Below are 15,318 nucleotides of genomic sequence, written 5' to 3' on the forward strand. Positions count from 1 at the left end.
TATATATACATGTTTATATTAAATGCTTTCCTTTAAAAATATATTCTGATGTTAGTAATCTAAATAATTATATGTTAAGAATTAACATTAAAATTCCAAATCTTTATACAACAATTAAATCACACATTCACAATTAAGACATTGCTCCCTACTTCCCAAATGACCCATTTCCAAGTAATAATGATTAAGTTTTTTTGAATATCTTATTTATTATTATGGTTAAAAAAGACATAATTTACTGTCTTAACCATTTCTAAGTTCAGTTTAGTAATGTTAATAACACCGTGCAACCAATCTTCAGAACTTTTTCATCTTGGAAAACTGAAACTGTATATATTAAACAACTCATTTCCCCTCCCTCAGCCCCTGGCAAACATTCTAGTTTTTGTTTCTGTGAGTTTATGATTTGTCTTATTTTTACAGTGTGACCTTCTTTATTCTTCTAGGGTGAATAACTGTGTGGGATTTTCTAATTACAAATTCTTCCTGCTGTTTTTATTGTATTCCCTATTATATTGCCTGTTCGTGGCTACAACAGTTTTACAGTACTTTATAAAATTTTGGACGGTAAGTCTTTTTCTGTCTTAGAACACATATTTAATATTTTTTAAGGTGCTTTATTCATAAAGAATTTATTCTTTATTACAAGTAGATATACTTTATTTTAATTTTACTAGTTAGAATTTATAATGGATCAGGGGGCAAACAAGAATAATATTTTTATATATGCATGTTTATTTGTAAGTAAATGAATATTAAACAGGATATAGTGAGCTGCTTTTTAGTGATCCAAACTGTTTTCAGCCATACTCTAATAACAGATGTAACAATTTTAGGGAAGTAATTGCTTTTATTTGAGTTGATGAGATTTACTGCAGTTTTATAGTAATGAAAGTGATATTCCCAGGCCTAGATAATCACTAATCTCTTTCATGTCTCTGTATACATTAATCCTTTTTATGTCATGAGTTGCAAATGTTTTTTCCACATTTTCAATTTATATCTTATAACCCTGTTTTATTTTTTTTTATCAAGTCAGAGCTTTATATTTTAAAGCAGTACTTTTTTTAATGACTTCTGATTTTATGGTTTTTAAAAAATTTAAAAGCAGTACTTTTCATTTATGATTCCTGGCTTTAGTCTGTTTGCTATAAATTTATACAAATATTTACCTGTGTTTTCTTCTGGAGTTTTTATTGTTTGTGTTTTCACATTTAATCCTTTGATTTTGAAGGGGGGCTGGTTATTGTGGTTAAAAAGTACATTTGGCCCTGGCTGGTGTTGCTCAGTGGTTAGAAGAGCATCAGCCTTTGTACCTTAGGGTCTCAGGTTCAATTACCTGTTATGGCCACATACCTGGGCTACAGGTTCAATCCCCGGCCCCAGTTGGGGCGTGTGCGAGTGGCAACCAGTCGATGTGCTCTCTCACATCAGTGTCCTCCCTGTCTCTGTCTCTCTCTTGCTCCCTCTCTCTCTTCCTTCCCTTCCACTCTCTCTGAAAAGCAATGGAAAAAAATATCCTCAGGTGAGGATTAAAAAAAAAAGCACTTTTATATTTTTTGTATTTACTCTTCTTAAAAACCATATGAAGGTGTTTTAAAACATAGGTTTTATTATTACTCAGATATGGTGAAGCAAACAGATGAGATAATTACCTCCCTGTGGTCATCTAGGAAGCAAAAAGGGCAAGCCCAGAGCCTTTATTGTGGTTTCTGCAGGAAAGGAAAGGCCAGGCAGGGTAAGAAGATTTAGGATTAGCTAGTTTGAATAATTCAGTAGTCTCTGGGCAAACAGGCTATTCCTGGTTTTCTGGTACTTAACTCTGGAGTGATTAGGGCAGAGGAATATTGCCTCCTGGAGTGTAAGAGTGAGACAGAGGGGGTGGTTTGGAATTTGGTCTCTGAGTTGGTTAGTTTGTATATGAGAGATGCATTCCTTGCTATCTCTTAAGAATTGGATAAACCTACCACGGGCAGTCTCTTCCCAGGTAGCAAGGCCCCAGATGCCAGAGAATCAAGAATACAGAAAATAGGAAAGTATAGTTAGTGCAGAGGGCTGTTATTATTATTCCAATTTTCAGAGTTGGAAAATGAGGATAGAGAAGTTAGGTAACTACCCAAGGTCACATATTTAATAGCATCAGAATCCAGAATTGTAACTCAGATCTGTTTATTCCAACATCTAGACACTTACCACTGTGACTTGCTATTCCTAGACATATTAGGGAAGAACATAATTAAAGCCTTGAGTCATAAAATATAATTATTTTTTCAGGAAATATCTAATACATTTTAGAAGGATTTTATTTAAGACATCATTAAATTTTTAAAATATGGGTATTTAAAACCGGGGGATGCTGACATTGCCTTTATGCATGTTAGAAAAGAGCACCCCATTTCTGTGTGGTCTTAGCCTAATGAATTTTGGCCTCTATTGTTTCCCTGCCTTGGTATCTTTGTTCAGTTTACAACCTCGTTAACCACACTCAGTGGCCCTATTTAAAGGAAGAGGATTCGGTGCCAGATGAATGAGTCCAAATTACAGAATTTCACATTTCTTTATCAGAAACTTCACTGTTTACATGTAATGATTTATTAATTAAACAATAAATATTAACTTTTTTAGATTAATCATGTTAAGGAAAGACTAGCAAACTTAAAACTACCCTTTTCTTCATTTATTCAACAAATATTTACTTAGCACCCATAATGTGCTAGGCACTTAGGATATATCAGTGAACAAAACAAAGAGTCATGTCTTTGGAGTCAAATAATAAACTTAATAAATAAGTAAATTATATTATATATTAGAAAGTAAATGCTGTGGGGCGGGGGGAAAACTAGGGGCCTGCCTAGGAGTTGCTCAGTGGTTAAACATCAACCTAGAATCCAGGAAATTGTAGTTTGATTCCCAGCCAGGGCACATGCCCCAGTTGCAGGCTCAATCCCCAGTCGGGGGCGTGTGGGAGGCAGCCGATCAATGACAAATCTCTCATCACTGATGTTTCTCTCTCTCTCTCCCCCTCTCTCTCTCTGAAATCAATAAAGATATATTTAAAAATAAAGAAATAAATAAAACTAGGGTAAGGGATTTGGCGAGTGTGTGAGAATGAGTAGAATAGCTGCAGTTTGCTGCTTAAAGAGAGTGATCAGGTAGACCTCAGTAAGAAGTTTTGAAGAAAGACTTGAAGTTAGTGGATATCTGAAGAACATTTATGCACCCAACACAGGAGCACCTAAATATATAAAGCAAATATTAACAGACTTAAAAGGAGATATAGATAGCAATATAGTCATAGTAGGGGACTTTAATACCCCACTTTCATCCGTGGATAGATCATCCAAACAAAAATCAATATAGAAACATCGGCCTCAAATGATACACTAGTCCATGTGTATTTAACAGACATGGTACTAAACAACCAGTGGGTCAAAGAACATATCAAAAAATATCTTGGGCCCGGCCGGGCGTGGCTCAGCAGTTGAGCATCGACCTAGGATCCAGGCGATCTGGGTTCGATTCCCGGTCAGGGCACATGCCCCAGTTGCGGGCTGGATCAATGACTCTCTCATCATTGATATCTCTCTCTCTCTCTCTCCCCCCCCTCCTTTCCTCTCTCTGAGATCAATAAAGATATATTAAAAAAAAAAAAAAATGTCTTGGGACAGATGAAAATGGAAGTACAACACACCAAAACTTATGGAATGCAGAAAAGCAGTTAATAGTGATATATGCCTACATTAAGAAATAAGAAAGGCCCAGCCGGGCGTGGCTCAGTGGTTGAGTGTCGACCTGGGATCCAGGCGATCGGGGTTCAATTCCCAGTCGGGGCACATGCCCGGGTTGAGGGCTCGATCAATGACTCTCTCATCATTGATGTTTCTATCTCTCTCTCCCTCCCCTTTCCTCTCTCTGAAAAGATAGATTTAAAAAAAAAACAACAAAAAACTTAAACAGCCCAACTTCAGACCTCAAAGAACTAGAAAAAGTAAAAGAAATGAAACCCAAAGTCAGCAGGTGGAAGGAAATAACAAAAATCAGAGAGGAATAAAATACACTTAAAAAGAAAATAGAAAAGATCAGTGAAACTGAGAGCTGTTTTTTTGTAAAGAGAAACAAAATAGACAAACCTTTACCTAGACTCACCAAGAATGAAAGAGAGAGGACTCAAAATAAAAAATGAAAGAGAAGACATTACAACTGGTAGCACAGAAATACAGAGGACTATAAGAAACTATTATAGAACAATTATATGCCAAAAATTAGACAATGTAGAGGAAATAGATAAATTCTTAAAAACATAACAACCTTCCACTAATGACTAGTAAGGAGATTGAATCTGTCATCAAAAGATTCCCAACAAAAGCCCAGGACTAGATGGCTTCACTGATAAATTTTACCAAACATTTAAAGAAGAACTAGTGCCAGTCCTTCTCAAACTCTTCCAATAAATGGAAGAAGAGGAAACAGTTCCAAACTCACTTTATGAGGCCAGCAATACCCTGACACAGAAATCAGACAAGGTCACTCAAGAAAAGAAAATTACATACAAAAATCGTTGGTGAATGTAGATACAAAAATCCTCAATGGAATATTAGCAAACTGAATTCAGCAATGTACCGTGATCAAGTGGGATTTATTCCAGGGATGCAGGGATGCTTCACCATCTACAAATTGATCAGTGTGATACACCACGTTAAGAAAATGAAGGATAGCCCGGCCGGGTGTGGCTCAGCAGTTGAGCGTTGATCTAGGATCCAAGCGATCAGGGTTCGATTCCTGGTCAGGGCACATGCCTGGGTTGTGGGCTCGATCCCCAGTCGGGGCGTGCAGGAGGTAGCCCATCAATGACTGTCTCATCATTGGTGTTTCTCTCTCTCTCTCTCCCTCTCCTTTCCTCTCTCTGAAATCAATAAAGACATTAAAAAAAAAAAAAAGGATAAAAATCATATATATGTTCATCTCAGTAGATGCAGAAAAAGCATTTGATAAAACAACATCTGTATACAAAACTCTCAACAAAGTGGGTGTAGAGGGAACATAGCACACCTTAATAAAGGCCATGTATGTCAAGTGCACAGCTAACATCATACTCAACTGTGAAGAGCAGAGCTTTTCCTCTAAGATCATGAACAAGACAAGGATGCTCCTTCTTTTATTCAACATAATATTGGAATTCCTAGCCAGAGTTATTAGGCAAGATAAAGAAAGACATTGATATTGGGAAGGAAGAAGTAAAACTGTCTCTATTTGCAGATGACATGATATTATATATAGAAAACCCTAAAGACTACCAAAAAACTTAGAATTAATAAATTTAGTAAAGTTTTAGGATACAAAAATCAATACAGAAAAATCAGTTGCATTTCTCTACACTAATAAATTATCAGAACTTAAGAAAATCCCATTTACAATTGCATCACAAAGAATAAAATACATAGGAATAAATTTAACCAAGGAGGTAAAAGACCTGTTATACTGAAAACTATGACATTGATGACAGCATTTGAGGAAGACACAAATAAATGGAAAGATAGTCTGTACTATGGATAGGAAGAATTAATAGTTAAAATGTTCAAACTACCAGAAATAATCTACAGATTCAGTTCAGTCCCTATCAAAATTCCAATGGCATTTTCCACAGAAATAAACAATCCTAAAATTGCCAGGGGGAGGGAGGAGTGGGGGACGTAGAAGAGGGTAGAAGGGGGGGTAATGGTGATGGAAGGAGACTTGACTTGGGGTGGTGAACACAATACAGTATATAGATGATGTAGAATTGTGCACCTGAAACTTAAATAATTTTATTAACCAATGTCACCCCAATGAATTCAATTAAAAAAGAAAAAAAGAACTACCATATGACCTACCAGTTCCACTTCTGGAAATATAGTCAAAGAGAACAAATATCTCAGAGACATATCTGTACCTCCATGTTCATAGCAGCATTATTTACAATAGCCAGGTCATGGAAACAACCTAAGTGTCCAACAATAGATGAATGGATAAAGAAGATGTGATATCTATGTACAGTGGGATATTATTCAGCCATAAAAGAAGAAGGAAACCCTGCCATTTGCGACAACAGGGATGGAACTTGAAGGGATTTTTTAAAGTGAAATAAGTCAAAGACAAAGACAAATACTGTATGATCTCACTTATATGTAAACATAACAAAACCACTTTATAGATACAGAGATTGGTGGTTGTCAGAAATAGGGGGGTAGAGAATGGATGAAGATAGTCAAAATAAATAAATCCTGGAGATGTAATATACACCATGGTGACTACAATTAATAAGGATATTTGACAGTTGCTAAGAGTAGATCTTAAAAGTTCTTGTCACAAGAAAAAACTATAACCATGTGAGGTGCTGGATGTTAACTTAAGTGGCAATCATTTCACAATATATACAAATATCAAATTTTTATGTTGTGCACCTGATACTAATGTTATATGTCAGTAATATCTCAACTAAGGAAAGGAAAAGAGTGATCAGGATAGACCTAAGTAAGAAGCTAATATTTGGGTCCTGGCCGGTATGGCTCAGTTGGTTGAGCGTAGTTCCATGCACCAAAAGGTCGCCAGTTTGATTCCTGGTCAGGGCACATGCCCAGGTTCCGGGCTCCATCCCTAGTAGGGGGCGTGTGGGAGGCAGCCAATCAATGTTTCTCTCTTACATCAATGTTTCCCTCTCTCTTTAACATTTATACATATATAAATTTATATATATATATATAAATATATATATATTTATTTATTTTAAAAGAAGGTAAAGTTGAGCAAAGACTTGAGGGGAGTTTGGGGGATATCTGAGAGAATATTTCATTCAGAGGGAAAGATCCAAAATTAGGACCATCCCTGTCATGTTTGAGCAGCAAAAAGGAGGCTAGTGTAGCTGGAGGGGATGAGCAAGAGTGAGACTAAGGGAAGTCCTGGATATGGACCCAAAAAATAGCCTTGGAAAGTGTTGTAAGGACCATGGCTTCTACTCAGGAAAATGGGAAAAGAGCAGTGATGTGATTTGACTTTTAAAGGATCACTGATTGCTGTGCTGACACTAGACCAGAAGGCAAGGAACAACCTCTTAAAAGGCTATTGTGCCCTAGGCTCAGTGGTTAGAGCGTCACCCCAAGTACTGAAGGGTCCTGGGTTCGATTCCAGCCAAGGGCACGTACCTGGGTTGCAGGCTCAATCCCTGGCCCCATTGGGGGGGGGGAGGCAACCAGTTGATGTGTCTCACATCAGTGTTTCTCTCTCTCTCTCTCTCTCTCTCTTCCCCTTCCATTCTCTCTGAAAAGCAATGGAAAAAATATTCTCCAGTGAGGATTAGAAAAAAATAAAAGGCTATTGCAATAGCAATGAAGGTGATAAGTTGTCAGATCTGGATTTAGAAATTGCTAATCAGAAGTTTTTTTAAAAAGGTGTTTGCTAAAAAAAATTTAATTTTATTCTATCCTAGATACAACTCTTAAAAACTGAGTGGGAAAGTGTGTATTTAAAGTGTACCTGAAATATGCTTGAAGAGCTAAATGTTCTTGTCTATTTTGTGTTCTTTGAGAAGATGTTGATGACTTTTAGAGAGCAACATCTTAGTGTTCCTTCAAAACAAAAATTTATAAGATTAGTATTCAGGAACATTTTGTATAAAAATTGGTTTCTTAATGTATTGTCTCTATTCATACAAGCTTTGCCACAGGAAGTCTACAGAGAGTTGTTCAAAGGTAAAATACATTACTACCATGACATTCTTGTCAACTCTTTTATGACGTTTGTAATGAATACATATACATATATATGTAATACTCATTTGCTTCACAAAATGGGGAGAATAGGATAAGAGAATCACTTGATGTATTTTTAAAATTTTTTATTTATTGATTTTAGAGAGGAAGGGAGAGAGAGAGAGAGAGACATCAATTTGTTGTTCCATTTATTTATGCATTCATTGGTTGCTTGTATGTGCCCTGACTGGGGATGAAACCCGCAACCTTGGATTATTGGGAAGATGCTCGAACCAACTGAGCTAACTGACCAGGGCCACTTGATGTAGGTAAGAGATATTGTTGTTGCTCTGGCCAGTGTGGCTCAGTTGGTTGGAGTGTCTTCCTATACACTAAGAGGTGGCGGGTTCGATTCCCAGTCGGGTACATACTCAGGTTGCAGGTTCTATCCCCGGTTGGGGCATGTGCAGGAGGCAACTGGTCAGTGTTTCTCTCTCTCGCTCTTCCTTCCTCTATCTAAAAAAAAATCAATAAAAATAAAATAAAAGGTATTGTGGTTACTGTGGGAGAGAAGAGAAGAAGATAAATAACAGAATTATGTAATGCTAAAAACCTTTCTTTTAGCCTGTAAGCAGTGTTTAAATCAAGCAGGACCACCAGCTGGTGTGGCTCAGCGGTTGAGCATTGACCTAGGATCCAGGAGATCGAGGTTCAATTCCCAGTCAGGGTGCATGCCCAGGCTGCTGGCCCGATCTCCCATCGTGGGTGTGCAGGAGACAGCCAATCAATGACTCTCATCATTGATGTTTCTATCTCTCCCTCTCCCCTCCTCTCTCTGAAATCAATAAAAACATATTTAAAAGTAAAAAGTATAAATCAAGCAAGACCACCTTGTGTTCTAGTAGCTTCCGTGATTTTCCTATGCGGATTCATTTTAAGAGCTAACACGAATTAAAAGCTTCCTCCTATCAATAGATATTAATTTCTTCTAGGTTAAGACTTTGCTTCTGTTAAAATGAACAAAGCCATAAGAATGGGTAACTGAGAAACTGTTTTCATTCACTCATACCTTGTGTTAAATTCATTTACCAAAATTGCTAATTACCAAAAAAGGCTCTGTAGGAATGGAGCAAGGATTAAAAAGGTAGGAGTCAAAGCAGCTGAGAGGATGGGCATATTTGTAGTAGTGTTCCAAGAATAGAGATTGGAAAAGTACAAAAATCTATCACAATTAATTTCTGGTTAATAATTAAAATAAGCAGGTATTTTTAGCATTGATGGGGAAACCCTCCTATATCCTGGATGTTCTGGGGGAAGGTTTGCACATATTCAGAAAGTACAAAAGAAAAATATTGGATAGATAGACGCATAGTTGAGACTGATGAAATGTCAGAGGGATGGAGGGGGGTGGGTGGGTGGAGGGGGAGAGAGTAACCAAAGAATTTATATGCATATATGCACAACCCAAGGACATAGACAATGGGGGGGAGAGTGACTGGGGAGGGGGAAGGAACGGGGGGAACAGGTCATTGGGGAGAAAAAGGGACATCTGTAATACTTTAAACAAAAATAAAAATTAAAAAAAGCCCGGCTGGGCTTGGCTCGGCTCAGCGGTTGAGCGTAGACCTAGGATCCAGGCGATCAGGGTTTGATGCCCAGTCAGGGCACATGCCCGGTTGCGGGCTCAATCAATGACTCTCATCATTGATGTTTCTGTCTCTCTCCCTCCCACTCCTTTCCTCTCCCTGTAATCAATAAAGATACATTAAAAAATAATAATAATAAAATTTTTTTTAAAAGTAATAAAGAACAACAAAGGAGAAAAAAAAGAAAATGTTGGATAGAGAGCCCATCTTTTTATTTATTACTGAAAGTATTGCTAAAATTTTTTAATGTTTAAAAGCAATTTTTTAAATGGCTCTGATTTATATAAGTAAGCTCCTTTGATAATACCAATTTTCTACTTTTAAAAATGTTTTTTGGGGACATATTATCTAATTTATTTTATTACTCTTCATATCTGACAAATTTTTAGTGGATTCAACCATCTTTAGGAAAACCAAGTAATAAGAGTACATTCTGGAGGTTGACTATCTTCAAAATTAACACTTCTTTTTTCTTTCCTCAGAATGAACTTACAGATACTCGTGCCAAATTCCATGTACTTTTTCTTTTCTTTGTGTCTACAATGTTCTTCATCAGCGTCCTGTCACTTTTCGGCTATCACTGCTGGCTAGTTGGAAAAAATAGAACAACAATAGGTAAGTAAGTCAAAATAAATCATAATTATTTAGGAAAATGACCACAAATGAATATGAAATCTAGATGAGGCCAATAGATGATAAAGAAGCATAAAATAATTGTATGTGAAAATTTACCGTGACTGGACAGGAACAATGGGTATATGTAAATGTAAAGGTTCATTATTTTAAAGAAGGTTGAAGAAGCAAGATTGACTTTTGTATTTTTTTTCAGTAGTGCATTGTATATAAAAGTAGAGAACAAACCATGTTATAAATGTTAATAAAGGCTCTTTCCTGCATTTACAGTGTCTTCAAAAATTAATTTATGAAAGATGAATAGTAGATTTACATGTTAATAAGGCGGTTCATTCTCAGATTGCTAAAAAAATTTTTTAAATCCTTAATTACAGCTTATTGTTTAGCTAAAATATAAGTTCTTTTTCCCACAATGTTTCATGATTGAGGCTAAGGAATAGTGTTTTTGACGTGGTGAATCATTTCTATCTTTGTGTCAGTTGACAATGGAACTTATATCACTAATATCAGCATTGCTCATTTTTTAAAGTGAAATATAGGGGAAGAATTCAGTAAGGTAGTCAAATAATTGGACAAACATTTGAAAAACAAGGTGATGTGGCATTGTGCAAACTGAGCTATTGGCATGTAAGCAGCACCACTGTGCTATAATTGATATATTTAATTATCAGCTAATGTTCTAAGATACAAAATAGGGATTTGTTGCAGTGTTTCATAAGAAAGCTACCAAGCCTCCCTTGTCATGTAAAGCCATGTGTCTGCCAGGTAAATTACAAGGGGACAGATTTTAATAGAGAAGGATGAAGACATTCTAGGGAGACTTTCAGATACTTTCATTTTTGGGTCATTTTCAATTTGTGTCCAACTGAGTCCTGTAAGGAATGACGGGCTTCCAGAGTAAAGGATTTCTGTGTCATTCCTATCTCAGCTCACTCTTCACTGTTGAGCTCTCCAGTTCTGTTGTGCCTTCATCCCTTTTCTGTATAAATAAACTTCCTTGTATCCATTCATTAATTTGTTATTCCTCTTCATAGAATTTCTTGCCATTTTCTTACCTTTAATCAGAGATGACAAAGTGCAGCCTACCTGCAAAATCTACCGCTTAAGATCTTACACAACAGCTAAAAACTTAGAGATTTTACATAGAAAAATAGATTTCTTTTCAAAACTGGTAAGTCTATTTTGTGGGCCCTTTTTTCCACCCAGCATCATTTAGTCAGAGCTAAGTAGTAGTTGACTGCTTTAAATGGGGTAAGAACACCATTTGCCACAGTCCCCACCCAGCTCAGGTCATTAATTTCCCACCCAACCTATGTGGGTATTTGAGAGGCCAGTGCTTCCTGGGAAACTTATTGTTCCCTTTAAACAATCTTTTCCAAACTTTTTTTGGCCAGTGACTACAGTAAGAAATGCATCATTTTCTATAACCTAGTGTGTGCACACATATTTATAAATTTATGTAAATAAAATAAAAGTTTTACAAAATATTACTTAGCTCTACTATGTGCAGTGTACGCTAATATTTTCTGTTTTAGTTCCTTAAATAATTCCATGGTTATAACCACTGAATGAATTTTACACACTATTAAGGTATTTTAATCTGCACTTTGTAAAAACATTACCCTAGCGCAGCACTCCCTTACAGCCTCACCCTCCACATCCCTGGGCGTTGGCTGGTTCTCCATTGCTTCTTCCAGATTGTTGTCTTTCTGTCCTTTGAAGGTATCTTATTCTGTCCTTTGGGATATTACCTCTACCCTTCTTCATAACTGTCACCTACATACCTTGAGATAATTTCCCCACATTAAGAATTTCTGTAGTCTACTATCATCCCAAACAGGCAGGCTAGTCCCTTTGATTCTGGTGCCAATCATTTCCATACTAAACACTGAACCTTTTCATTGCTTGGAACTGAAGAGCCCCTGAAATATTCAACTTAAATTTCCATTTTCTAACCACACTCTTTGTCCTTTAAGCTCTCCCTTTTCTGTACTCTAATTCCTTTTTTAGATTACTGAGTCCTCTGTTTTCCAGCACTTCTCTTCCAAGTGTTTCTCTCCCTTCTGGTTTCATTTCCCACTCTTTTCCATTCTAGAGCCTGCAGTAAGTGACTTTAACAATTCTTGACTGCACCTTCACTTTATACCTGCCTCTAGGCTTTCTCCCATAATGCATTTGCTAATCCATGACTTGGGTTACTCTAGCTGTCCATTTTATGTACATGTGAATCCGGTTGTAGGAAGCCAGTGAAGGCAGTCTCACTCTCATAGAAATTGTTAAACTACAGACTTAAAGTTTCAGCCCTCACTTGGGCCCTCACCTCTATTTGGGAGTAATGTAGTGTTTCTGATCAGGTTGTCACCTGATATTACCTACAATAGTTATTACAGATTTTCACCATTCTCCCTAATTTTCTTACCCAATTTGTGAGCCCTTCATAGAAGAATTAGAAGTTGTCACAAGTAAATTGTTATCTCCCTACCTTTATAACCTCACACAAACATTTTTACTTTCAAATCCATCACTGTTACCCTTCCTCTAACTTCCGAGGATAAGATAGGTCTTTTTTAGTAATCTAAGGCTAATCTTTTGCACTCTTCTAGAAGCACTCCCATTTCTTCTAGAATTTTCTTCAATCAATTTTTACATTACTTTTCTATATTACCAATGTTTCCCAATCAAGCTCTCCCTAGCTTCTTATCTTTAGCTTATAAAACATGCTGAAATGCAGTCTATTTTTAAATTTAAAAAAATACATTTATTTGGTGAAACTTAAATCTTTCTCTAACCCTCCCTCTATATCACTTTACACCCAAGCTTAAAAGAATGGTCTATATCCCTGGCCGGTGTGGCTCAGTTCATCGATTATCATCCCATGCACCATGAAGTCGCAGGTCACAGCACATAGGCAGGTTAGGCAGCTGATCGATGTTTCTCTCTCCCTCCCCCTTCCTCTCTCTCTAAAATCAATAAAAACATATTTTTTTAAAAAATGTTCTTTAATCACCATCTGCTTCCTCACCTGTTATTCCTTGTTTAAGATCATTCTCAAGTATCACCTCCTCCATATTTCACCTTCCTCTACCACACCCTCAGTACACACATATCTCTATCACATTGGAATTTTGTTAGACTTTGGGTTCTTTGGTAAGAATTTCATCTAATTTATCTTTGGGCCCCAAACACCTGGTAGTGTGCCATCAAGCACATAGTAGGAAGTGTGTAAATAATGAATGAGTAAAGTTGCAAGAGTAAGAATATTTAAAAAGAGGATCATTTTGAGATCTTGCTTCCCAGCATGCCACCAGTTTGGTTTAAATAAACTCTTATTAAATAAATAAATAAATAGAAAAGAAAAGTAAGATATATTAAACACACTTTAGTAGGTTTTCAGTAATATTAGATCATTATTTTCACATTTTTATAAGGGTGGTGAAATATTCCGAGGTATTTTTTTCTGAAATACATTTCAGAAATTTATCTTTTTTAAAAAAATTTATCTTTATTGTTGAAAGTATTACATATGTCCTCTTTTCCCCCCCATTGATGCCCTCCATCCCACATCTGCCCCCCCACAGGCCTTCCCCACACTATTGTTCGTGTCCATGGGTTACGCATACATGCATGCAAGTTCTTTGATTAATCTCTCCCCACCCATCCACCCACCCCTACCTTCCCTCTGAGATCCGTCAGTCTGTTCCATGCTTCTGTCTCTGGATCTATTTTGTTCAGTATATTCTCCATATGAGTGAGATCATATGGTACTTATCTCTCTCTGACTGGCTTATTTCACTTAGCATAATACTCTCCAGGTCCCTTCATGCTCTCCCAAAGCGTAAGAGATCCTTCTTTTTCACAGCTGCATAGTATTCCATGATGTAAATATACCACAGCTTTTTTATCCACTCATCTACTGATGAGCACTTGGGCCGTTTCCAGATCTTAGCTATTGTAAATGGCACTGCAATGAACATAGGGGTGCATAAGTTCTTTCTGATTGGTGTTTTGGGTTTCTTAGGATATATTCCTAGCAGTAGGATCACTGGGTCAAATGGCAGGTCCATATTTAATTTTTTGAGGAACCTCCATACTGTTTTCCACAGTGGCTGCACCAGTCTGCATTCCCACCAGCAGTGTACTAGGGTTCCATTTTCTCCACATCCTTGCCAGCATTTGTTGTTTGTTAATTAACTGTTACAAATATATTATTTATTTTAAATTATATTTATAGCTTTTTTATTAAGATTTTCTTTAATAATTTTTTTCTTTCTTAAATTTTATTGATTTATAGAGAGAAAGGGAGAGAAAGAGAGAGAGAAACATTGATGAGAGAGAGAAACATCAATTGGTTGCCTCCCACACACGCCCCAACCAGGAATCGAACCTGCCACCTTTTAGTGTACGGGTCGATACTCCAACCAAGCCACACCAGCCAAGGCTATATTTAAAGTTTTTGATATCAAAGATATAAAACAAACCCAGCCAGTGTTGCTGTGTGGTTGAGCTTTGACCCATGAAGCAAGAGGTCATGGTTCGATCCCTAGTCAGGGCACATGCCAGGGTTGCGGACTTGATCCCTCGTAGGGGGCATGCAGGAGGCAGCTGATCAGTGATTCAATGATTCTCTCTCATCATTGATGTTTCTATCTCTCTCTCCCTCCCCTTACCTCTCTCTGAAATCAGTTGTTTTTTGTTTTTTGTTTTTTTAAATATATCTTTATTGATTCCAGAGAAAGGAAAAGAGACAGAGAGAGAGATAGAAACATCAATGATGAGAGAGTCATTGATCAAGCCCACAACCGGGCATGTGCCCTGACCAGGAATCGAACGCCGATCTCCTGGATCCCAGGTCGACGCTCAACTGCTGAGCCACGCCCGGCTGGGCTGAAATCAGTTGTTTTTAAAAAAAACCTTAAAAAATATATATAAAACAAGAAAATTGGTACTTTCATTCCTACTGTAATTTTAAATAGATTAACTAATTTTTTTATGTATACCTATAACAGAATCATTTCGTGCACCCACATTTTCATATGGACCTGATGGAAATGGTTTTTCTCTTGGATACAGTAAGAACTGGAGACAAGTCTTTGGTGATGAAAAGAAATACTGGCTACTTCCCATATTTTCAAGGTAATTTATAAAATGCAGATCTCAGAAATTATGAAAATTATAGTTAGATGTCTTAAGAGACTATAATATATAATGACATTCTTAGCTTTAAGAATGAAAACCCATAATAACTTGATTACATAAAATGTTTTTCTTTTTTTATTAGAGAAGGTAAAGGAGAGTTTGGACATAGATTTGAATGA

General features: G+C 36.8%; 1 protein-coding gene across 4 annotated transcripts in view; it reads left to right on the forward strand.

The window, feature by feature from the left end:
* ZDHHC20 (zDHHC palmitoyltransferase 20) overlaps positions 1–15,318 on the forward strand; it is a 73,975-nt gene that overhangs the window by 42,433 nt on the left and 16,224 nt on the right. For 2 of the 4 annotated variants that reach the window (XR_015714048.1, XM_087814409.1), the window contains exons 7-9: positions 447–567; positions 9,853–9,985; positions 15,074–15,136. Coding sequence is in view for 3 of the 4 variants with exons in the window: in XM_087814409.1 (XP_087670535.1) it covers positions 447–567; positions 9,853–9,985; positions 15,074–15,136 (317 nt within the window). In the remaining variant the exon portion in view is untranslated. Of the gene's footprint in view, positions 1–446; positions 568–9,852; positions 9,986–15,009; positions 15,137–15,318 lie in introns of all 4 variants that reach the window. The other 2 variants (XM_087814407.1, XM_087814408.1) reach the window with 1 other exon arrangement.

The sequence above is a fragment of the Miniopterus natalensis genome, chromosome 2 (genome assembly GCF_054644295.1).
Source record: "Miniopterus natalensis isolate mMinNat1 chromosome 2, mMinNat1.hap1, whole genome shotgun sequence".
NCBI lineage: Eukaryota > Metazoa > Chordata > Mammalia > Chiroptera > Miniopteridae > Miniopterus > Miniopterus natalensis.